At 40.7% G+C, this 24115-nt stretch overlaps 2 protein-coding genes across 3 annotated transcripts in view; one reads left to right on the top strand and one right to left on the bottom strand.

Annotated features, from left to right (window-relative positions):
* SLC7A9 (solute carrier family 7 member 9) overlaps positions 1 to 6438 on the top strand; it is a 30796-nt gene extending 24358 nt beyond the window's left edge. For both annotated transcript variants that reach the window (XM_038754709.1, XM_038754708.1), the window contains 5 exons: positions 618 to 721; positions 2946 to 3042; positions 4755 to 4904; positions 5564 to 5738; positions 5930 to 6438. In XM_038754709.1, coding sequence (XP_038610637.1) covers positions 618 to 721; positions 2946 to 3042; positions 4755 to 4904; positions 5564 to 5738; positions 5930 to 5994 — 591 coding nt within the window. In that variant the 3' untranslated portion in view covers positions 5995 to 6438. The remainder of the gene's footprint in view (positions 1 to 617; positions 722 to 2945; positions 3043 to 4754; positions 4905 to 5563; positions 5739 to 5929) is intronic.
* Positions 6439 to 8582: 2144 nt separating this feature from the next.
* Positions 8583 to 24115, bottom strand: part of TDRD12 (tudor domain containing 12) — a 56653-nt gene continuing 41120 nt past the window's right edge. Inside the window, exons 24-31 of the mRNA XM_038754116.1 lie at positions 23604 to 23696; positions 22389 to 22561; positions 19342 to 19463; positions 14300 to 14366; positions 14091 to 14204; positions 13779 to 13932; positions 13629 to 13695; positions 8583 to 12363 (exon numbers count right to left, since the gene is read on the bottom strand). Coding sequence (XP_038610044.1) covers positions 12272 to 12363; positions 13629 to 13695; positions 13779 to 13932; positions 14091 to 14204; positions 14300 to 14366; positions 19342 to 19463; positions 22389 to 22561; positions 23604 to 23696 — 882 coding nt within the window. The 3' untranslated portion in view covers positions 8583 to 12271. The remainder of the gene's footprint in view (positions 12364 to 13628; positions 13696 to 13778; positions 13933 to 14090; positions 14205 to 14299; positions 14367 to 19341; positions 19464 to 22388; positions 22562 to 23603; positions 23697 to 24115) is intronic.

A 24115-nucleotide genomic window follows, 5' to 3' on the forward strand; every position in this document is an offset into this window, starting at 1 on the left:
TTAAGACCGGGTGCCCCATGTGAGATACGGACTGTGTCCAACTTGATTATGTATATACCTGTAGATATGTTTGTACATATTTTTTTTACTCTATTTTATTTGTACCTATCTATTCTATTTATTTTATTTTGTTAGTATGTTTGGTTTTGTTCTCTGTCTCCCCCTTTTAGACTGTGAGCCCACTGTTGGGTAGGGACCGTCTCTATATGTTGCCAATTTGTACTTCCCAAGCGCTTAGTACAGTGCTCTGCACATAGTAAGCGCTCAATAAATACGATTGATGATGATGATGATTAGCTTGTATCTACCCCAGCGATTAGTACAGTGCCTGGCACATAGTAAGTGCTTAACAAATACCATTTAAAAAAAAAAATAGGGGTTTAAGAATTGTACCTTAGACACACAGAGCAGTATTTTGTCTATTTTAAGGTATCGGAGAGAGCCAAAGAACTTGTATATTACTGCTGTTGATCAGGTTGAAATCTTTCATCCACAGTTCTGAAGCCCAAATGTGAAATGCGTGTAGATTTATGTAAAGGTTTAGCAATGGTTTCTCTTCATCCAAATGCATCCCATGTGAAATATTCACTCTCGCTGCTTCTCTTTGTCCCTCTCAGACTTTTGGTGACAGAGTTCTCTATCCCGTTTCCTGGATCGTTCCTTTATTTGTGGCATTTTCAACGATTGGAGCTGCCAATGGAACCTGTTTCACAACGAGCAGGTAAAATTCAACCCCTAAAGGGAGGCATGTGGGCTTTGCAGTTGGACGACACGGGAATTCTGTTTTCACAAGGGGGAGGATAGAAGACATAATTGCCAATCTCCTTCCCTTTCCCACAGCACCTGTATATATGTTTGTACATATTTATTACTCTATTTAACTTGTACATATCTATTCTATTGATTTTATTTTGTTAGTATGTTTGGTTTTGTTCTCTGTCTCCCCCTTTTAGACTGTGAGCCCACTGTTGGGTAGGGACTGTCTCTATATGTTGCCAACTTGTGCTTTGCAAGCGCTCAGTACAGTGCTCTGCACACAGTCAGCGCTCAGTAAATACGATTGATTGATTGAGAAGCAGCGTGGCTCAGTGGAAAGAGCCCGGGCTTTGGAGTCAGCGGTCGTGGGTTCAAATTCCGGCTCTGCCACTTGTCAGCTGTGTGACTTTGGGCAAGTCACTTCACTTCTCTGTGCCTCAGTTACCTCACCTGCAAAAATGGGGATTAAAACTGTGAGCCCCACCTTGGGATAACCTGATCACCTTGTAATCTCCCCAGCGCTTAGAACAGTGCTTTGCACATAATAAGCGCTTAACAAATACCATTATTATTATTATTATTATAATGCTTGATTCTTTTAGACTGTGAGCCCACTGTTGGGTAGGGACTGTCTCTATATGTTGCCAACTTGTACTTCCCAAGCGCTTAGTACAATGCTCTGCACACAGTAAGCGCTCAATAAATACAATAAATACGATTGATTGATTCTGTCATATCCCACTGTGGTTCTCCAGAAGTTTCAGTCCCAGAGAGCCAGTAGTTGGTGGTCGGCTCTATTCCCCCACAGCAAGGGAAGGGAGGAAGCAGCACGGGCCTGGGCGTCAGAAGGACCTGGGTTCTAATCCTAGTTCCTCCCCTTGTCTGCTGTGTGACCTTGGGCAAGTCACTTTACTTCTCTGTGCCTCAGTTACCTCATCTGTGAAATGGGGATTGAGACTGTGAGCCCCTCGTGGGACAGGGACTTTGTCCAACCCGATTTGCTTCTATCCACCCCAGCGCTTAGTATATTACCTGGCACATAGTAAGTGCTTAACAAACACCACAATTATCATTATTATTATTAATGGCATCCTCCAGTTCATCTGGAGTATGAACTGGTTCATCAGAAGCAGCATGGTGTAATAGAGCAGGGGCCTGGGAAGCAGAAGGTCAAGGGTTCTAATCCTGGTTCTGCGCTGAGTGACCTTGGGTAAATCACTTAACTTCTCTGTGCCTCCGTTACCTCATCTGTACAATGGGGATTAAGAGAGCCCCATGTGGGACAGGAACTGTGTCCAACCTGGTTAGCTTGTATCTACCCCAGTGATTAGAACAGTGCTTAGCACATAAGCGCTGAACAAATACCATCTTCATTATTATCACAGCCTATCTGAATATATTCACTCCTCCACAACATAGCTCTTTGAGGGTGACAGCTACAACGTTTGGAAGCGTATTAATGTTATTTCAAACACTATTTGTAGGACACAAAGGGGCAATGTTGACTGCATTTGGCCCAAGGCTGCCCTTTGAGAAGTCTTGTGTTTGACGGATATGATCGTTTCCACTTTAGGCATTTCCTGTAGTCATAAAATTCTTAAACAGCATTTATACTTTTAGAAAGCGGTTTGGAAGCATATTAATGTTATTTCAAAAACTCTTTGTAGGACACAAAGGGGCAATGTTGACTGCATTTGGCCCAAGGCTGCCCTTTGAGAAGTCTTGTGTTTGGTGGATATGATCGTTTCCACTTTAGGCATTTTCTGTAGTCATACAATTCTTAAACAAAATGACAGCATTTATACTTTTAAGAAGCTCTCAAAATTCCATGATTGTCCCCACTTACTTTACTAACTCTGTATTCAGTTTTCACTCTGAAACAGTAATCAGGACTCTTGCTCCCCAAAGCAAAGCCTGAGTCACAGCACTTAACCCTGGACATTTTTCAAAAGCATGCTTAAGAGGAGCTGTCAGAACACACTTAAAACATTATCCTCCGTTTATAATCACTAACTTGGAGTGTACTATCTTGTTAATTGTTAACTGTTTTTTCCCCTCCCCAATTCAAAGTATGCTAATTGGGGAAACTACATTTGTTAACATAGGTTAATGCTTGTTAAGCATGATTCCAACTCCATAATACCATGTAGATTAACATTTACCACCTTTCCTTGTGTTTGTTCTGTCAGACTGGTTTATGTTGCAGGTCGTGAAGGCCACATGCTGAAGATTCTCTCTTACATTAGTGTCAAGCGCTTAACACCTGCCCCTGCAATCATCTTTTATGTAAGTAGGAATGAATTCCTGCAAACGCAAACTCTTCTTTCCATTTTTTCATTGTCCTCAGCCCCAACCCCGTTCCCTAGCTGTAACTCCTCTCCCTAGATATCCTTGCCCTTCCACCAGCTGGTCCCCAGGTGTAACCCCCTCTCTCCCTATCCAGCTGCTTTCAGGACTTGAATGAATTTCCAACTACCTCTCGACTGTCATCTGTCTTTGACCATATCAGCTGGGAATTTGGGTATTGGCATCCGCTGGTACACCGATGGATGAGATCCCAGCTTCTAAAATTATGCCTTGTTCAGATTTCCGGCCCAGTGAACTCATTCACTTTTCTATGCCTCCAAACAAATGGTTATTTCTCCTCCTGCTTCTCAGGCATTTAAAAATGAACACAATTGGAATGGCTCAGTAGCAGTTTTTCAATTCCTAGAAACAAGCGGTTTGAATCGTGCACTTAACCTAGTTCTAGATAGTCTTGCCCCCTATCTCCCAGGCAGGCCCCACATGCTGAGGCTGAAATGGGCCATCACAAGTCCAAACCCAGGCAGGAGTGGCACCTCCCCAACTCCCAGACGTCCGCTCTATCTAGGCAGTCTTCAGTACAAATCTCAGCACCTTGGGCTAAGGAAGCGGCAGCGCAGCTAGAGGAAAAACACCGTCGCTCCCCATCCAACCTGGTCTTGGACGGTCAATCCATCGGTGGTATTTATTAAGTGCTTTCTGTGTGCAGAGCACTGTACTAAGCGCTTGGGAGAGTAACAAGTTTCCAGTCTAAAGGGAGGTTACAAGGCTCCACTTGGTCAAGGCAATAGCCAGGGATGGGGGTCAACTAGGGAGCACGTTTCCAGCCACACAGGTGCCCTTCACTTTGAGGAATTATGGTCTTGTGTTACAAATTCTACTCCTAAGACCAAGTCCACGCTAGTCCATCAGTTAAGAGGCAAGTAGACTAATCTTCACTTTCTAATTGGCTGGGAAATTGGGAAAGCTCATCACTCAGCCGCATCTTCTCCACTAAAGCCGAATCCAACCGTGACTTTGGTCCCCCTGAGTTGGGCCTCCCACATGTGCCATCATTTCAGTCAGCCAATATTCGTGCCTCCCGGGGCAGTTACCCGTACCCCATCATACCCAAGGCCGCAACTTGGGGAGGGGGGGGGGTGCTGTTCACTGCTCTTTTTAAAACTTTAAGTGAATTTTGGAAGCTAATCCTCGTGAAGGAAGTGACTTCTCAGGGATTTTACACTCTGGAATTTCTCCCGAGAAACCACTGCCCCAGGAATTGGTTTGACATCGGTGGGAGTGTGGGGGAGAAGGGCAGGGAGAGGACCCTGGAAAGGAGAGTTCATTGCTGAACCGGTGAACCATCAGGTCCCCGACTCCCCTGCTCTCCTCCACGGCTTAAAATCAGGTGGTAGAGCGTGTATTCAATCTGATCCAAGGGTGTCGAAACAAAATGAGAAACAAAACCCGGGAGCATCCTCTTCCACACCATCCTTGGGCTAAGTTTCACTATTTTTCACAGCTAAATAATGGGGGGAAAAGGTGGGGATGGTATTTTACTTTTGAGTGGAAAAAAAACCAGGTCATTTTGATAATCATCATCGGTATTCATTAAATTGTGTGCAGAGCATAGTACTTGGTGCTGGTAAGCCATTATGGTCCCTGCTCCCTGAGGCGCTTGAGAACTAATGTACATCTATTCATCTCTTTAGGGCATAATGGGCATTATTTATATTATTCCTGGAGATATCAATACCTTAATCAACTATTTTAGTTTTGCCGCATGGGTCTTTTATGGATTGACTGTACTTGCACTGATTGTTATGAGGTTCACAAGAAAAGATCTTAAGAGGCCAATCAAGGTAAGAGGCGTATTTTTTCTAAATAAAATGCTAATCTCTAACCCATAGACACCAAACTATTCTGAAATTGTGCAAGTGTGAGTCAGATGTAACACTATTGTTTTGAATATCCCTTATTTTCAGCTTAAAATTGCTTCAATTAAATGAGAGTTGTTCAGGGATTGGGCTGTATGTGACCTGTACTGCTGTTTTGTTTTGTTTTGTTTTCAAACTATTGCCTGTTTTGTTTGTTCTTGTGTGGTGGGGCCTCTGGCCTCTGGTATGATTGATTACCCCATTTGGCTTGGGAATTGGGAACTTAAAAATTCTAATTATGCCTGTTCCTTTTCTACCCTCACTGACATTGCTCCCCATCCAGTTTAGTCTCTCCCTCCTACCCCCTGCACCAAACTTAGTCTGATTAAAAGAGTTGACTGGTTTGATTTTTCAGTAGCTAAATTCTAATCGCCTATATAAAAAAATCTGACTTTGAACAAGACATCTGAGCATCTTGTTTGAATAAAACAGTGAAACCCTCATTAACTACCTATATGTGTGTACGTACATATGTATGTATATATATAAATAAATATCAGTTATTGATTTCTCTTCATGTAACAGCATTAACAAGTGGAGGAGCCAGTAACTGAGATTTGTCTTCTTCCTTCCTTTTGTTTCAGGTGCCCATTGTCATTCCCATCTTGGTGACTATAATCTCAATATACCTGGTTTTGGCTCCAATCATTGGTGAACCGGCATGGGCATACCTATATTGCGTCATATTTATTTTGAGTGGTCTCATATTTTACTTCCTATTTGTTTACTACAAGTTCAGCTGGGCTCAAAAAATCTCAAGTAAGTATCTATACGGCAGATTACTTGCAAACACTTTCTACCACTGATCAGTTGCGAAAGTGAAATATCTCTAATCAAAACAGATAAAGATAAATGAATTGAAATAATTTGTGTTTAACCAGATTATGTAATCAGAAGTTAGGTGGGCAAACTGGAATGTATTTAATGTTTCTAATTACTTTTTATTTCAGAACCTTTCACCATGCATCTCCAGATGCTCTTGGAAGTTGTTCCCCCAGAAGAAGATCCTGAATAATACACTGAAATTTCTAATGCCTCAAGTTAAGGCGTAGGATGAATATATTTTTATATGGAAGGGCTTGTAACTCCTTTTTTTTCTTGATGTGCGTAAGTTTTCCCAACAGTAAATGTATTCAGATGTTTCTAATATCTTAATACTTCTGGAGAACTCAGAAGTTCTCTGAGCCCGGAGCTCTATGTGGTAGAAGCGATTGGTTGTTCGCTAGAACAGTGCTTTGCACATAGTAAGCGCTTAATAAATGCCATTATTATTATTATTATTATAAAGCCAGCATTGTGGTGGTCAGTCAAAATTAGTTATGGAGCAAGAACGCTTCACTGACCTAATTTGAGAGGTATTAAATAAAATGTCACTATTGTTGTGGTAGTTATTTAACAAGGGGAAACTCCTCGTTTATTTAAAATGATTGTCATTAAAAGTATGTTCTTTAGTCTCCAACTTGTTTGCTGTTAAACCTTCTTTAAAATGTAGTTTAAAATTTACAGTCTTTCCTGGGAGTCAACAATTAGCTTTATAAGCATTTTCCCTTGAGGGCATTTGTATCCATAAGGCATTTTATATTGATTCTTGAACGAGGAATGGAATATCTGTTTGAAAATGCAGGCTATTTCCTGTAACCAAATGCAACCAATAAGCTCTAGTAACCAGCACTGGCAGTGTTACTACAGATTAAGAACTTCGGCACCTATTATTACGTTTCCCCAAACCAGGAGGAGTCTCTTAAATGAAGCTACATAGGAATTCTTTAATGCTAAAATAGTGTACTTTTATTTATATCAATACAAAATCCTCCTACAAAAGAGTAAGAGTTTATAATTATGAATGGACAACACCACTCCAAACTTGGGTTCTAGTTATTAAAAAGAACTCCCCCTAGCCCTACTAATCTGTCTGGTTTTCCATCTTAAAACTTTGCCTCATTTTTTCATACACTTCTCCTACACACACCTTCCTACCCCAGTGTCAAGTTTGTTACCTACATATCTGGCAGTTAATCAATTTCCACAAATGAAGTGCCAAAGCTGCTTAAGGTTTTTCTTTTTTCAATTCTCACCTTTAAGGATGAATAAACTGCCTTTAGAGCTAGCCACCAGCAAGAACTCCAAGTGGGCAATATAATTAGAAGTTACAATTAATTCAACATTCATTCATATCTGGAATGAAGCACCCCAAACCATCTAAGGACAGTTTTGCCCAGATAAACATTCCCTAAAAGGTAAAGCAACTTTGTGTGTGTCTGTATACATATATTAAAAACCAACATGTTAGACTCACATGTTTGGTGAGGCAGGGGCCACTTCATTAAGTATCGAGGATAAGAACCAACAGGAGCCCTTCATCAATCCAGTCATTCCAGTTAGAATCCCACAGGGACCACTGCTGGAATCCTTTAAGGAACTAGAAAACGCTGATAAAAAATAGTATTTGTTAGCGTACATGTGTAATCAGGGATATATACTTCCCCCGGGCCTGGAATGCCCTCCCTCTGCCCATCCGCCAAGCTAGCTCTCTTCCTCCCTTCAAGGCCCTGCTGAGAGCTCACCTCCTCCAGGAGGCCTTCCCAGACTGAGCCCCTTCCTTCCTCTCCCCCTCGTCCCCCTCTCTATCCCCCCATCTTACCTCCTTCCCTTCCCCACAGCACCTGTATATATGTATATATGTTTGTACAGATTTATTACTCTATTTTACTTGTACATATCTATTCTATTTATTTTATTTTGTTAGTATGTTTGGTTTTGTTCTCTGTCTCCCCCTTTTAGACTGTGAGCCCACTGTTGGGTAGGGACTGTCTCTAGATGTTGCCAATTTGTACTTCCCAAGCGCTTAGTACAGTGCTCTGCACATAGTAAGCGCTCAATAAATACGATTGATGATGATGATGATACTTGAATAAAAAAAAAAATAAATTCAGATAGAAATTCAAAGCCACAAACGATGACTTTACACCAGAAAACCTCGCAAATAGATCACCTCCCTCCTTCCCATTAGCTTAATTAGGGGATAGGACCTTCTTACCATAAAGAATCGGCTTCTATGAACTGGAGAAGCCCCTCACTCCACCATCACCAGGAAGAGAAGAGAAGAAAGCTCCGCTGTCTCTGCCTGAGAACTCTGGAGGGTTCCCTCCATCCAAAAGGTAGTAAACCGGTCCCTTTTCTTCTTGGCAAATGTAGTTGATTCTTTCCTTCTTCAGCAATTCCCGTGCCAAACTTTGCAGCCGGACCTCTGACTGGATGATCTGAACGCACACAGCTCTCACCAAAGACCGACAGTAAATACAGTGCAGTCTAACAGTAAGCCTGGAAACTACTGGCTTTCCAAGCAATTCAAACTGGGTCCACTAACTGGCTAAATCATTAACTGCACTGTTGCCCATTTTTTTCTATTTAAAAATAGGTTTCAAGGGTGACTAAACCCCCCTAGGATAATTCATCTACTGCAAGTTCAAAAGTGTTACTTACAATTCTGGGTCTGGTGTGTTCATGGGCCCAGTAAACCCTTGAATCATCTTGGGTAATAACAACTTTACTCTTTTTTGCTACTCAGGAAGACTACTTTAAATCTCATACACCGATTTTACGTGAACGTGCTCAAATTTTTATTGAAGTGCTCAAATAAAGTCTACATTACAACATTACAAGAGGTACGGTTCAGAAGGCTATGAACAAAACAACACAAGTGTGAAAGATCGGGTGGAGTATGAATTCAGTAATATGACAGATCAATAAATGTTTTTGAGAATTTTTATGCAATATGAATTTCACAGGCCTCTATAATGACATATTTCAAAGCAAGATATGAGCTCTGCTACTAAATAATCTTCAATTCAGCAAACTAAAAATAAAATTTCTTTTACACATTCCTAGCACCTCCTAGAAATAAACAAAACAAGGCCAAACTGTCTCTTGGCTAGTATTTACCAGGCGAGCTTTAAGCTCATTGCAAGAAGAGACTAGGGAGCCTAGACATAATGAAATCAAATGCAAAGCCCCGGCGGCTACAACGGTAGTATATAACGGCCCGTCTCCAGGCAAATCCACCCATGGGGACTCTTTCTCTCTCTTTCTCGCTCTCCTGTCAGGGAACACCCAAGCCCATCACATACTTGCCCCATATCTGAACTACCTACAACAAAGGATCTCCCCAGCCCCACTCAGGAAGTTCAAATGACTTCCAGTTAAGGAGCATCTAACCTAAGCTTACACGAGCACTCTAAGCTTTCCCCATTTGTTCAAAGTAGCTTAGTTTTGTTACCTACATATCTGGCCGTTAATCAATTTCCACAAATGAAGTGCCAAAGCTGCTTAAGGTTTTTCTTTTTTCAATTCCCACCTTTAAGGATGAATAAACTGCCTTTAGAGCTATCCACCAGCAAGAACGCCAAGTGGGCAATATAATTAGAAGTTACAATTAATTGAACAACTGTTAAGTGTGCCCCTTCTGCCAGTGAATAAGAAGGGGAGCATTGGAACTCTTTGAGGCTCAGGGGAACCATTCAGTAAAGCATCTTGCCCTGGGCACTAATACTTCAAATTTTGAACAGAAGAATAAAAATCCTGAGGATGAAAAATTCACTCCTGTCTTACCATTCAGAATTCTCCTAGTACGTTCTCCCAACTCACCCAGGGGCAGGATAAGGTTGCCAGAGGCTCCAGGACAGGCTTCTGTGTAAGCCTCTTTCTCTCTGTGAGAGTAATACACACACAGAGAGGATCTGATGTCCCAAGGACCTTTTATAACATACAGTTCCAAGGCACAGAACATGCACATTGGAAGTCACCCACTCTCCCCCTGCAGAAGCCCTCAAATGCAAATCTGGAAACTGGGTCACTCTGTTGCTGCTCCAGAATTTCACGAGAATACGTAGGAGTAAGGTCTTTACAAAGATCTGGGCAACCCACAAGGCCTCCCGAAACTGGAGCTACTGCCTCAATGGTGCTCTCCTACATATCAGCCCTGGGCAACTTATTTAGCCATGGTGATTTGGGTTCCCCAAACCTTCCTTAACAAAAATAGGGGACACTGAAGGCTGAAGCCAACCAAATCTAGCTGGACTGGTTTTGTATCAACGTGGTCCCCGGGGGAACCTGCAGGCAAAATGAGGCCTTCCCAGCTCTCTAGGAAATTGGGCCAGCACCAGGCTAAAGGCTTCCATTAGGTGAGCCGTGTGATTTCCACTCTGTGCATAGCTCTAATAGTGATAACAAGAGTCCCCTAAAACTGCTAATGGTCTGCTAATCTAAGAGGCCCAAGGCAATCTGCTCCAGGTTCCTCCCTCCGTTTCTAGGATTAGACTGGGATCACGAAAGGACTACTGCTCTGCTGAGAATATCCAAAGGAAGAATCCATGAACAGAGAAGAAATCCTCCTGTACGGGACATTGGATGGTGCCCAATTCACATTTAACTTTGAAACAAAATTTAGAGGAGAATTATTAGCATACTATTTAGAGAGAGTTTTGGATGCTTTGAGAAGACATTACCAAAACAAAAACAGGTGCTATATAAAATAACCATTAATTCTTAGATTTTTCTAACAGATAAGGAAACTAAGGCACAAAAGATCAATTGCCTCAACATGCATGCCCACAACACCAAAAGTGCCTAGTGAGCTTTACGTTTAACATTGTCATGCTGCCTATTTCACTTTAAATATTTGCCTATTAAATGATGGTATTCCTTTCTTTGCTCCTCAACATTCAGGTGGCTAGTTAAGCCATCTCTGTTAGGTTTTCAAGTACAGTTGCTTCCCCTAAGAACATGTGTTTTCACTACGTATTTTGGCTAGACTGTGACAGCAGAATTAGGGAATGTTCCAACTGGATTCTGTCTGGATACAACACAGTGCAATGTCAGAAGACACAGCTGTGCAAATGTACTGGATCGGCACTACAATGCAAGTTTTCCCTACTCAGCTGTTCATGAAGAACGTAACTCCTGTGTGCTAATCCTACTGGTCAATTGGTTTTCTGGCATCCCATGTTTCTAATTAGGTATGAGAAGAATTAATTTTCTTTTGCTGAATCAATGCAGATTGTGAAATTTACATAGAAATTTGTTTTGAATTTCCATTTTAGCTATTTATCCTGCCCATTAGCCCATTAGGTCAGTATCACCTTAGCCATGCTCACACAGGAGTCTCAATCAATCTGTGGCTTTTGATTGAGGGCAATGTTGTCCAAATGGCAACATTCAGTCAAACCTGGTTTCCTCTGGAGTTTCAGTAAGTTAGTCATCATTTTTGTACCTTTAACTACTGCTAAATAACATTCAAAGAACTCCATGAGATAAATGGAGCCACAGGTAATCAGCAAAATCTGTAGTAAATAATGGGATAGAATACACATAATGAAACTCCATTTCATTAATGACCTGGTCAATCTGTTTAGGACTGTGAATATATGGTTTCATCCACATTTTCACATTGTCAGAAGCCTAATTTTCCAGGCAGCATTGCCAAAGATATATATAGCTTCTTATGAAAAATGAATTTGGTGCTTATTAAATGACACAGAGGGCTGTAAACCAAAATTTAAAGCATTGAAAGTTTTAGCAAGCAGTAACAATCCACCCTGCTACAACTGCTTTGTTCCTGACAACAATGGGTGCAGAGCTAATATGTTTTCCAAGGCCAACTTAATATTTAGATTAATTCAGTGCTTGAAGGGATAATGGATATTAACTCGTGTTGTGTGTTGATGGTTTTGTGAGGAGGAAGCCTATTCAATTAGGGCAGAAAGCCACCTTCAAGAGGACAACTGTTTCTCCTTGTCCTCACAAAGACAAAATCTTGGGCTAATTTCTAAATGACTGTTTTACAGTGAGAGCTCTATATTCCATTACTCATGGATCACAATTTGCTTTTTACAACTCAAACTTGAAGTTTGCCAAGGGGAGGGATGGAGAGAAAGGCATATGCCCAGAATCACTCAACACGGGAGAGTCGGACATCTGTTTGTGTGAGTCCATTCACTCAGATGGTTAACCCAGATCAAAATTCTGAATGCTGCCATCAACAATCTTTGAAACTGTGCCATCAAATTTCCCTATTGCATTCCTCCACCACCCCTTTAATTTAGTCTTTTTTTTTAATCTGGCTAAAAATGACATTTAAACTATTAATGAGATCATCTAATGATCCATGTTTTGGGGGATAAAAATAAAAGGTTATTTCTGCAAATGTTAACACTCCAACGTATCTCAACTTTCATGCTCGTACCGCCCATTACTACATAAAAGTACATCATCCAAACATGAAGCATAACTACATGTTAGTCACTCTCACTCTCGCTGTCCCCTGAAGAGTCATCCATTTCTTCAATTACCCGTTCAGGAAAATGGTGCGTTCTTTTAGCAGGTACAACTAAAAGGGAATACCACACTATGAGTGAACAGCATCGGACTCAAGGAGTGACAATATCAACAGTATTCATTAGCTATCTACTGTGTGCAAAACACTGCACTACGCTCTTGGGGATCATACAAAAGACACAGCCATTTCCAAGAGGAATTACAAATTAAAGGTGACATCTACTGATGATCAAAATCACCTTTGGTAAGACAAGAGAAGGCAGAGATAAATGAACAAATAAATACACATGCAGTTCTAGTAGCCTTTCCCTGTAAAATTACAAAAGAGAATTTACTAGCAAAATAACTGAGAAGGGGGTATAGGAAAACAAGAATTCCGTATTTTTTGTATTTGTACAACTACGGTCCTATTTTAGAGGTTGGTAAAAATTCACAGGATTCTTATGCTTTATTTTAGTGGAGTTTTGTTAAAATGAAGTGAATTTCCCTGTTGGAAGGGTCCAAGTCTTGGGAAGAGCTCTATATCATACAATCTATTTGCCTGGAATTCAAGCAAATGAATGATCCCAAACACTTAGATGAGTCCGTGGGATTGTCACACAGCACATGAATCACAGATTGACACCAAATTTACCTTCACTGAACCTCACAATAACAAAGCTTGACTGAACTTCAACCCCGGCTTCAAGGCAGGTGATGGACAAAACCACGCAGTCGGGGTGGCTGTCTTCTCCTTTCTGAAACGCCTCTAGGTATACAGATGTATGTCCTACTGCTTTAATTTGTTCATTTCCTAATGCCTTCCACGGACACTGGCAGTATCAATCAATCGTATTTATTGAGCGCTTGGGAAAGTACTAACTCTGTCATATCACAGACGCATTCTGTATCCCTTCCAGAATAGTCCTTCATATTCCTGAACACTGTTCATTAAGTTCACTACCCAGGAGTTGGTTACACTTAACGCTAACAATTCACATTACGTTGTTTTAGATTTTCTGGCCAGAACCTATCAAGCCTCTGTTCGCCTGGTCAATGAGGGAGCTTCTTTAGAAGAATTTCTCCAGGCAGAGTAGACAATTTGCAAACTTCATCATAAAATGAATAAATATATCCACTTTTTTTACGGCTATTTGGACATGATTTTAAAAGCTCATCTGATAAGTTATAGGTTTGTCATGATTTCTTCCATTCCAATTATTTATTAACAATTACCCCATAGAGAATTAATTGCTTGAGTAGTTCCGCTTGATTTGATCATGTGACTTGTCAGCTTTCTTAGGGCACTTCTCACTGATAAATTAAACGATTTCTTACCGTTAGAAAAAGGGCTTTCCTCTTCAGGTTCTTCCCAGTGATCAAAATCAAAAGACACGTTAGGACTCTGTTAATAAAATGTATAAATTAGCAACAAGTAACATGCAACATGGTTTTAAGACTCAACTGATGTAGGATATGCTAACTCACCTTGTGCTTGAGTAATGTCAACCACGGTTCCTTTTTCTCTTTCACAAGAATGATCATAGGCTCTTCATTTTTAATTATACATTTGCACTTTTCTTCAGATATGCTTTTATGAAGCTGAAGATCAGCCAGGTAAAACTTGTCTCCGACCCAAGCACTATAAAACAAAGTTATTTTTTAAAAAATAAATATTGAATTTTTACTGATAATATACATATAATATATATACATATACAAACCTACCTGAAAATAACCCCCTCTTATTGAATTTTTACTGATAATGTACATATAATATATATACGTATACAAACCTACCTGAAAATAACCCCCTCTCTAGAAAATGTACATTTATGATCTTTCACATTTCTTAAGTTTAACTTCAAAATAATATTATCTTCTTTTTGAAACCACTTTATTTCTGGGTGGTAGCTATAAAAAAGAGATAAGCATTTTTAAATTACTTTTTAAAAGTAAGTGCTTAGTAAATTGAAAGATTCATAAAAACAAATGTCAAAGAAACATACCTTTTAGGGTACGGCGGTGATGCTGTTCCTTTAATATATGTTTGTCCCTTGTTTTCTGACACAAAATCTACATAAAAACAGTTTTATTGAGGAACAGCTAGAAGAAAGATTCTAAGTTTCATACTAAACAAATAACACTTCTGGATGAGTAAAGTGCATCACGGGGCATTTACTCAATAGAAAAAGTTAAGAATTTAAAAACTTCTAAGCCCTACCTCACATGGACGAGGGGGTAATAAAATGACAGCTGACATAAAAGGGCTTTGAAATGGAAGTTTTCTAAAAACTTCTAACCCCTACCTCACATGGATGAGGGGGTAATCAAATGAGAGCTGACATAAAAGGGCTTTGAAATGGAAGTTTTCTACAAATTCAAAGCAATATTATTATAATACTATATTATATATATAATAATAATAAATGACAAAAGCATTCTACCTTTTTAAAACCAAGATCAAAATTATCATAGTGGCAGACCATCAATCGTATTTATTGAGTGCTTACTGTGTGCAGAGCACTGTACTAAGCGCTTGGCACTGTACTAAGCGCTTGACCAGTTACATTTATTACAAACTTATGGTGCAGCTGCAGACTATTACACTCTCTCTATTTGAAGATGACCCTATCAGGGAGATCCTCTCCAACATCTAACTTCTAACCCCTACCTCACATGGATGAGGGAGTAATAAAATGAGAGCTGACATAAAAGGGCTTTGAAATGGAAGTTTTCTATAAATTCAAAGCAATATTATTATAATACTATATTATATATAATAATAATAAATGACAAAAGCATTCTACCTTTTTAAAACCAAGATCAAAATTATCATAGTGGCAGACCATCAATCGTATTTACTGAGCGCTTACTGTGTGCAGAGCACTGTACTAAGCGCTTGGCACTGTACTACGCACTTGACCAGTTACACTTATTACAAACTTATGGTGCGGCTGCAGTTTATCACACTCTCTCTCTCTTTATTTGAAGATGACCCTATCAGGGAGATCCTCTCCAACGTCTAACTTCTAACCCCTACCTCACATGGATGAGGGGGTAATAAAATGAGAGCTGACATAAAAGGGCTTTGAAATGGAAGTTTTCTACAAATTCAAAGCAATATTATTATAATACTATATTATATATAATGATAATAAATGACAAAAGCATTCTACCTTTTAAAAACCAAGATCAAAATTATCATAGTGGCAGACCATCAATCGTATTTATTGAGCGCTTACTGTCTGCAGAGCACTGTACTAAGTGCTTGGCACTGTACTAAGCGCTTGACCAGTTACACTTATTACAAACTTATGGTGCGGCTGCAGTCTATCACACACTCTCTCTCTCTTTATTTGAAGATGACCCTATCAGGGAGATCCTCTCCAACGTCTAACTTCTAACCCCTACCTCACATGGATGAGGGGGTAATAAAATGAGAGCTGACATAAAAGGGCTTTGAAATGGAAGTTTTCTACAAATTCAAAGCAATATTATTATAATACTATATTATATATAATAATAATAAATGACAAAAGCATTCTACCTTTTTAAAACCAAGATCAAAATTATCATAGTGGCAGACCATCAATCGTATTTATTGAGCGCTTACTGTGTGCAGAGCACTGTACTAAGCGCTTGACCAGTTACACTTATTACAAACTTATGGTGCGGCTGCAGTCTATCACACACTCTCTCTCTCTTTATTTGAAGATGACCCTATCAGGGAGATCCTCTCCAACATCTAACTTCTAACCCCTACCTCACATGGATGAGGGGGTAATAAAATGAGAGCTGACATAAAAGGGCTTTGAAATGGAAGTTTTCTACAAATTCAAAGCAATATTATTATAATACTATATTATATATAATAATAATAAATGACAAAAGCATTCTACCTTTTTAAAACCAAGATCAAAATTATCATAGTGGCAGACCATCAATCGTATTTATTGAGCACTTACTGTGTGCAGAGCACTGTACTAAGCGCTTGACCAGTTACACTTATTACAAACTTATGGTGCGGCTGCAGTCTATCACACACACTCTCTCTTTATTTGAAGATGACCCTATCAGGGAGATCCTCTCCAACGTCTAACTTCTAACCCCTACCTCACATGGATGAGGGGGTAATAAAATGAGAGCTGACATAAAAGGGCTTTGAAATGGAAGTCTTCTACAAATTCAAAGCAATATTATTATACTACTATATTACATATAATAATAATAAATGACAAAAGCATTCTACCTTTTCAAAACCAAGATCAAAATTATCATAGTGGCAGACCATCAATCGTATTTATTGAGCGCTTACTGTGTGCAGAGCACTGTACTAAGCGCTTGACCAGTTACACTTATTACAAACTTATGGTGCGGCTGCAGTCTATTACACTCTCTCTCTTTATTTGAAGATGACCCTATCAGGGAGATCCTCTCCAACTGAACGGGAGTGGTTTGAAAGGCCTAGGCACATGCAGACATATCCACCCGCTACAGCCCAGAGGAAATCCCTTCCTGACTGCCTTATGCCAGACTATTACATCTGCTGCAGCTGTCTCCCAACAACCAGCGACTATACCATGTCGTTCGGACTATGATTTATGATCAATCAATGGCATGTATTGAGCACTTACTGTACTATACTAAGCAGATGGGGGAGTATACTCTAACAGAGCCAGAAGACACGTTCCCTGCCCACAGTGTCTTTTATAAGTTTGTTCCGTCCTTCCTGCTTACATGTGGCCTACTTTAGCTTATCATTTAGCAGCTTTTTGGGACTCCCGCATCCACCATTCTTCTACAATGACCTAGGATAGATTGAAAGCTCTTCCTGCAGGACAAGGGACCAAATCTAAACTGCTCCAGTGCTTAGCACAATGTTCGGCACGGAATAGGCATTCAATAAATACCAGTACTGACTGGTAAAGATGTTCTGTCCTTCCTGCTTACATGTGGCCTACTTTAGCTTATCATTTAGCAGCTTTTTGGGACTCCCGCATCCACCATTCTTCTACAATGACCTAGGATAGATTGAAAGCTCTTCCTGCAGGACAAGGGACCAAATCTAAACTGCTCCAGTGCTTAGCACAATGTTCGGCACGGAGTAGGCATTCAATAAATACCAGTACTGACTGGTAAAGATGTGTAGCAATGAGCATCGACTCAATGCCCCTGACTGGCCCATATATGCAACCCAGTGCTTAGCACAATGTTCGGCACGGAGTAGATATTCAATAAATACCAGTACTGACTGGTAAAGATGTGTATCAATGAGCATAGACTCAATGCCACTGACTGGCTCACACTGTTGGTTATTCTAGCCTTCTATTTGGCAGTGAATTGTGTCACTGATGAAACTGCTCTAGAAGCTGGATTTCTATTCCTGTCTAGACCTCGTAGCAATAGAGAAGGCTCAGCCCCAAAGTAGATTTTCAAGTTAGTATGAAGCCTGACGGGGTTTGAGACTACAGTGCGTCAATCTCCTAAAGTCCTTCCTGCCTTCCTGATTCAGTTTTCTACTTCCTTTTCTATCAAACAGTGCTGGAGAGATAGCAGAAGCTAGGGACGGCACCGTGTTCTATGCTGCCGATACAAATATTGGTATTGGGCTCCCCTATTGCATGCTGGCACATTACTAGTTTTATTTGGACCCACTGTCAGTCCCCAATGCTACACTAACTCTGCAAATCAGTTCTTCATCATTTGCGAGGCTTCTTGGGGATGTGTCTTCACAACTCAGTCCCTAGCTCTAAAGGACCAGCTGAAAGACTCAGAGTTCTGGCCAAAATGCAAACATATGACCTTCTTTCCAATTTTTTAGGAAGTCACTTCGAGAATGAAAGCCAAAAGAGACCTGGATCAGCAGAAACCTATGAAGAGGCTTAAAGGGCTACAAAATTCAACATACAAAACACTGAGGAAAAATGCCAAAGGACTTTAAAGAGGCTACCATAATCAACATTTTCAAGAAGAAAATTGAGGGCCAACTGGAAAGTATTAGGATAGCTCGGTGTTCTTCAGCTCTGAAAGACACAGGAGATGTGTAGGGGAGCAGCACCAGGATCTCCAAACTGTATTTGCAGGCCTTTCTAAAGAAACTCTGGACTTTGGAGACAACTGAATACATTTAAGCTGTCCAGTGAAGTTCATGAGATGCACTGCATTCTGATTAGGCCTGTCCAGTCAGAGCTGAACGTGTTCTACCAGCCCCTTTCCCCATCACCAGAGTAAAGCAAGGCTAGGTGGAAAGTCCAGTCCTGTTCATCCTGTTCCTAGCTACCATGACTGAGAGATGATGACGGGCCTGAAGATGTAGTCAGAACACTACCACACCCAATTTACGCTCTTAATTGGTTACATGAAAATAGACTATTAAGCTTAAGAGTGTTAAAAAAGGACCATTTTTTCTTAGAAAAAAGGTAACGTACATTGTGCTTCCAGAATCCAAAAAAAATTGACCCAAACAACGTAAATATACCCCAAAACAATGACTGAAAATGTTATCAAATAGCAATGTAAATAAATTACTGACACTATACGTATTAATTTGAAAGGTATGCATGTACATACACATAAATATCTGCTATATTTTTCCACACAGCCAAAAGGAATCATGCACTAACATACTAGAGATGTTATTATGCTAAATAGATCTTAAAGTACCTAATGCTAAGTTGAACAAAGATTTAACTACTTTATTCAAGTACTTTGAAAAACTTTCAAGGATTGAGGAGGAGAGGAGAGGAAGGGAAGGGAGGTGTTTATGCCAAAGTTAATTTTGCAGCAGTTTCAAGAAGTGGGAGCACTGCTCATTTGTACAATCGAATTTATTGAGTGCTTACTGTGTGCAAAGCACAATATTAAGCACTTGGGAGAGTACAATATAACAAGACACTAAAACATTCTGAAACCACTGGAAACACTTCTAGCAACAGGCTACAGAAATCAAAGAAAGGTCACAAGACCCTAAATAATATTCTTAATAAGTATACAGTGCTAAATATCATTTTTCAAAAATAGTTTCATACGAAAATATTCAAATACAGACCACATTTTGGATCTTCCGGACCCATCTCTAATGAAACACTTTCTGTGACCCTGTCCTCCATTTCTGCGCTCTGCAGTTCATCTGCACCCTTCTTTTCTATGTTGGGCCTTTTAGCAAATAATCTAGAAAAAAAAATGATACTTTCCTTAATTACACTGACAATGCATTCAGAACCACCCAAAGCATGACCACTCAGTAAATCAATCAATCCGTCATATTTATTGAGCACTTACTGCGTGCAGAACACTGTACTAAATGCTTGGGAGAGTTCAATGTAACAGAGTTGGTAGACATGTTCCCGGCCCACAAAAGGCTTACAGTCTGGTGGAAGAGCTTACAGCAAAACCTTGCCAACCAACCCTAGAGTGGCCACTCAAAGCTGCGTGTGCTCATAATTACGGATTTTGATGTAAGGGTCCTCACCGGGGAAGCCTCACATTCAGCAGCAACCCAACATTTGTAGGCACGGTCTTGGGAGAACAAAGTGAGCACTGGACCACTAGTTCTGCCGTCACGCCGTCAAGAAACCAGGACATCAGCATCTCCACTGACTGCTGGAGAACTGAAGACCGGAACACTTCCGTGGCCCTCGGTTTTCCTGCCACTCCAGGCTGCTCCGGAGTTGTCCGAGAGCCCAAGAAAATTGACCGTAAGCCCACCTTACGCCCGAAGTACCAGCACCTGCTTTGGGAGCAGTGTGCCCTGGTGGGAAGAGCAGTGTGCCCTGGTGGGCCTGGGAATCGGAAGACCTAGGGTCTAATCCTGACTCTGCCATGTGCCTGTTGTGTGACCTTGGGCAAGTCACTTAACTCCTTTGGGCCTCAGTTCCCTCATTTGTAAAATGGGGATTTAATACCTGTTATCCCTCCTACTTGGACTGTGAGCCCCATGTGAGAACTGAGTATCTTCTATCTGTCCCAGTGCTTAGTACAGTGCTTGGCATGTAATAAGTGCCTAACAAATACTACAATTACTATTATGCCATCCTGCCTACCAATTCTATGGTATTATCTACAGGAGCATCTCTAGAACAAACCAGTTATGCTCCTCTCTTGCTCCCTAGAAAACCAGTTTGAAACTTCACTGCTTAGTCAGAAGAGTTCTTTGGAATGTAATAATAATAATAATAATAATAGTGGCATTTGTTAAGCACTTACTATGTGCCAAGCACTATTCTAAGCACTGGGGTAGATACTAGGTAATCAGGTTGGACACAATCCCTGTCCTGCATGGGGCTCAAGGTCTTAATCTCCATTTTACAGACGAGGCAGCTGAGGCCCAGAAGTGAGATGTTCTATTTCATCTCACTAGAGTTGAGTGAGCACCCTTATCTGCAGGTCAAGAATCAGGACAGCTCTCCTTCATGAGCTTGGGCTCATCAGAAAGCTAAGTTACTGCTGGAGGCTAAGAGAGCATGACAGGCCCTGGTGCAATTCCAGGCTGAGGGCAGGACATGTGGCATCAAGGTGGCCTACACCTTCCAACCAATGTACCAGGTCAGGCACAAGATGGGTGATACAGGGAAAGGATACAGCCCACATCATCCCCCGGGCCTGGAATGCCCTCCCTCTGCCCATCCGCCAAGCTAGCTCTCTTCCTCCCTTCAAGGCCCCACTGAGAGCTCACCTCCTCCAGGAGGCCTTCCCAGACTGAGCCCCTTCCTTCCTCTCCCCCTCATCCCACCTCCTTCCCTTCCCCACAGCACCTGTATATATGTATATATGTTTGTACATATTTATTACTCTATTTATTTTACTTGTACATATCTATTCTATTTATTTTATTTTGTCAGTATGTTTGATTTTGTTCTCTGTCTCCCCCTTCTAGACTGTGAGCCCACTGTTGGGTAGGGCCTGTCTCTATATGTTGCCAACCTGTACTTCCCAAGAGCCCAAGAGCTTAGTACACTGCTCTGCACACAGTAAGCGCTCAATAAATACGATTGATTGACTGATTGATTGAAAGGAATGCTGCCTGCTGTGTCCGTATTAGTAGTCCTTTCCCGTAGTTAACAACTTAGTCCTCATTAGTCTTCAAGCTTGGGCTTCGCCCTGCTTCCGGACAGCTCTCCGGTTCAGATAGTTGGACTCCCGGTTCCAGCAACCAATTGTATTTATTGGGCACTTACTGTGTGCAGAGCACTGTACTAAGCACAATACGATAAACAGACATTCTTCCTGCCCACAGTGAGCTGACTCGGTCTTGGAGTTCTCACTGGAGTAAGCCAGTTCGACACCTGGGCCCTAAATTCCAGCAGTAAGTCCTGCTCACGTAGCTCCTTCTGACCATCCAGAGAACAACTGCCCCACCTTTTACTGACTGCTCTCACTACCATCCTTCAGTTGCTAGTTAGCTGTATCGATACAGAAGAACCCCACTGAGGGGCAGATGCAATTGTAGTCACCCTTTTTAGCTAAGCTTAGCTGGGAAAAAATAATAAAATGGTAAGAAATGCTGTCTGTTTTCTTCGTGATCCACTCAGCTTTGAAATGTTCTGGTGGAATACGAGGAGAGGTAAGACTTTTGCACCTGTGCCAGGGCATTGCACAGCAGCATGGTGCAGTGGTCAGAGCATTCAATCAGCTTGCTCCCCTGACTATTTTACCTTGCTGATCTACTACTAAACCCACTTGGCTCCTCTAGCTCCAAATTGCCCGCTGTGACCCAATTTCATCTAGTAGAAGACAGTTCAGCTTCAGGAGAGAAGAAATCTTCATTTCCATCCAAGCCTTTGCCAAAGCACAGAACCTGAGCTGCAAGTTACTGATTTTAAAGTGGTGTGGAGAAGGCAGGGTGAGGAAAGAAAGACAGGGGAAGGGAACTATTTTCCCTGCAGCAACTAGACATAACGTCGGACAGAACAGATGCCGGGCTATGTCACCAATTAGTGTGTGGGATCTCTGGACTTTTCTGACTGCGGTCATTCAAAATGGGGATGCGCCTGTGGTCTGGAATCTATTCTCAGACTATACATTTTGTTTATCAAAACAGTTGTGTTCTAAAACAACTGCTGAGCATTCAGGTAAGGAATCAAAACTTTAACTTACGAGTTTTCGATTGTGGTCTCCTCATGAGTTGTGGTTTTGGCTTCTTGAAACAATTTTTTCAAATTTTCTGCATGTTCTGGATTATCAGTGCCCATGCCCAAAGACAGGATCTCAGATCGAATATTATATTCGATAATAGATGTTTTCAAATCGGACAGTCTGGTGACATGGATCTTGAATTGGAGAAGCAAAAATAATCACCGTAATTACATTTTTATTTTTAACAAATCTCACACCCTAAGCCATAAACTGAAAGAGTGCTGGCACTGTTTTCTTATTTTGCAGGGTTGTCAATTTCATAATTAAGTTACAATAATTGGTGTTCAGGGCACAAGTGTTTCCCAAGAAAAACCAGGGCTTGGGGAAATTTCCATATTTTATCGTTTGAAGCTGAAAAACAATGCTAAGCTTTTATGATGGTGGTGACCATGGTTTTGAAACTGAATGGACCTCAATCCTTAAACTTCGCTACCAAGAACCTGGACAAAGGAATGGGTTAGTGGGATATTGGTTTATGGAGTGCCACTTGCACTCTCTAGGCCCTGACAGTCAAATTTCCTCTGGGGCATGGAATACAGTGACTGAGAGGGCAGGAAAGGGTTCAGGTTATTTTTTAATGCCTGACTTCTACATCAATTAAGACCAGAATGCCCAATTTTGATCATTACTACATCGATGACATCGTTTCCAGCAATTTGCCCAAAAGACCTAAATTTATACATCTAAACACCCCAAACTTTCAACCACCGTATTACGGAGAGGGATCCTTTTGAGCAAGGGAACTACTCTAGTTTATTCAAGTTTAGTTTATAGACTTTAAAAATCACAAAAGAGGAAACTGAAATATGTGGTCAAATCCTACCTCTGCCACAGACTTTCTGTGCAACCTTGGGTAAGTCATTTAACTTCCTTGAGTCTCATTTTCCTCAACTGTAAAACTGGGATAAGATATCAGCTCTTCCGACTTCTTAAATGGTAAGAGTCGCATGTGGGGTAAGGACTGTGTCTGATCTGGTTATCTTGAACCTACCCCAGCACTTAGAGCAGTGCTTGGAACACAGTAAGCATTTAACAAATACCATAATTAGTGGTAGTAGTAGTATTACCCCAGGGGTTAGACACATAGGAAACGCTTAATAAACACACTATTATAAGGTTACAAAAATGAGCAGATTTTTTGGGGAAAAAGAAAACAAAAACAAAAATCACACTTACCATCGGATCAATCCAAACTGTATTTCCCAGAGAAAGTACTACTTTTGCCTCATGTGTTGTCCCTTTAATTTTATTGTGAATGTACCTAGTGACCTAACAAATCAAAGAACAGTTATTATATTCATTCATTATGATCTAAATCAAAATCATGTATTAAGGAACATTGTTTTTCCTTCCTTTCTTCTGTTTATGAGGCAGCAGTTGACCCAGGTGAGAATTTTCACGTATGTCTGTGAAAAACTGGCTGTGTTTAAGAGCCAGGTCATAATCGTGTGCTTGAAAATTGGTAATTTAGAAACACACATCTTCACAACATACCCTGTAATCAAAAGGAGCTTAAACCATAAAACTAAACAGTCTGAAATCTGAACTATTTTCTCGGTTGATCAGTCAATTGTATTTATTGGGTGCTTACTCTTTGCAGAACACTAAACGCTTGAGAGAGTACAACAGAGTTGGTAGACATATTCCCTGCCCAAAAGTTGCAAGTTTGCTTTATGAAAAAATGTTCA

This window comes from Tachyglossus aculeatus, chromosome 11 (assembly GCF_015852505.1).
Source record: "Tachyglossus aculeatus isolate mTacAcu1 chromosome 11, mTacAcu1.pri, whole genome shotgun sequence".
NCBI classification, from domain to species: Eukaryota; Metazoa; Chordata; class Mammalia; order Monotremata; family Tachyglossidae; genus Tachyglossus; species Tachyglossus aculeatus.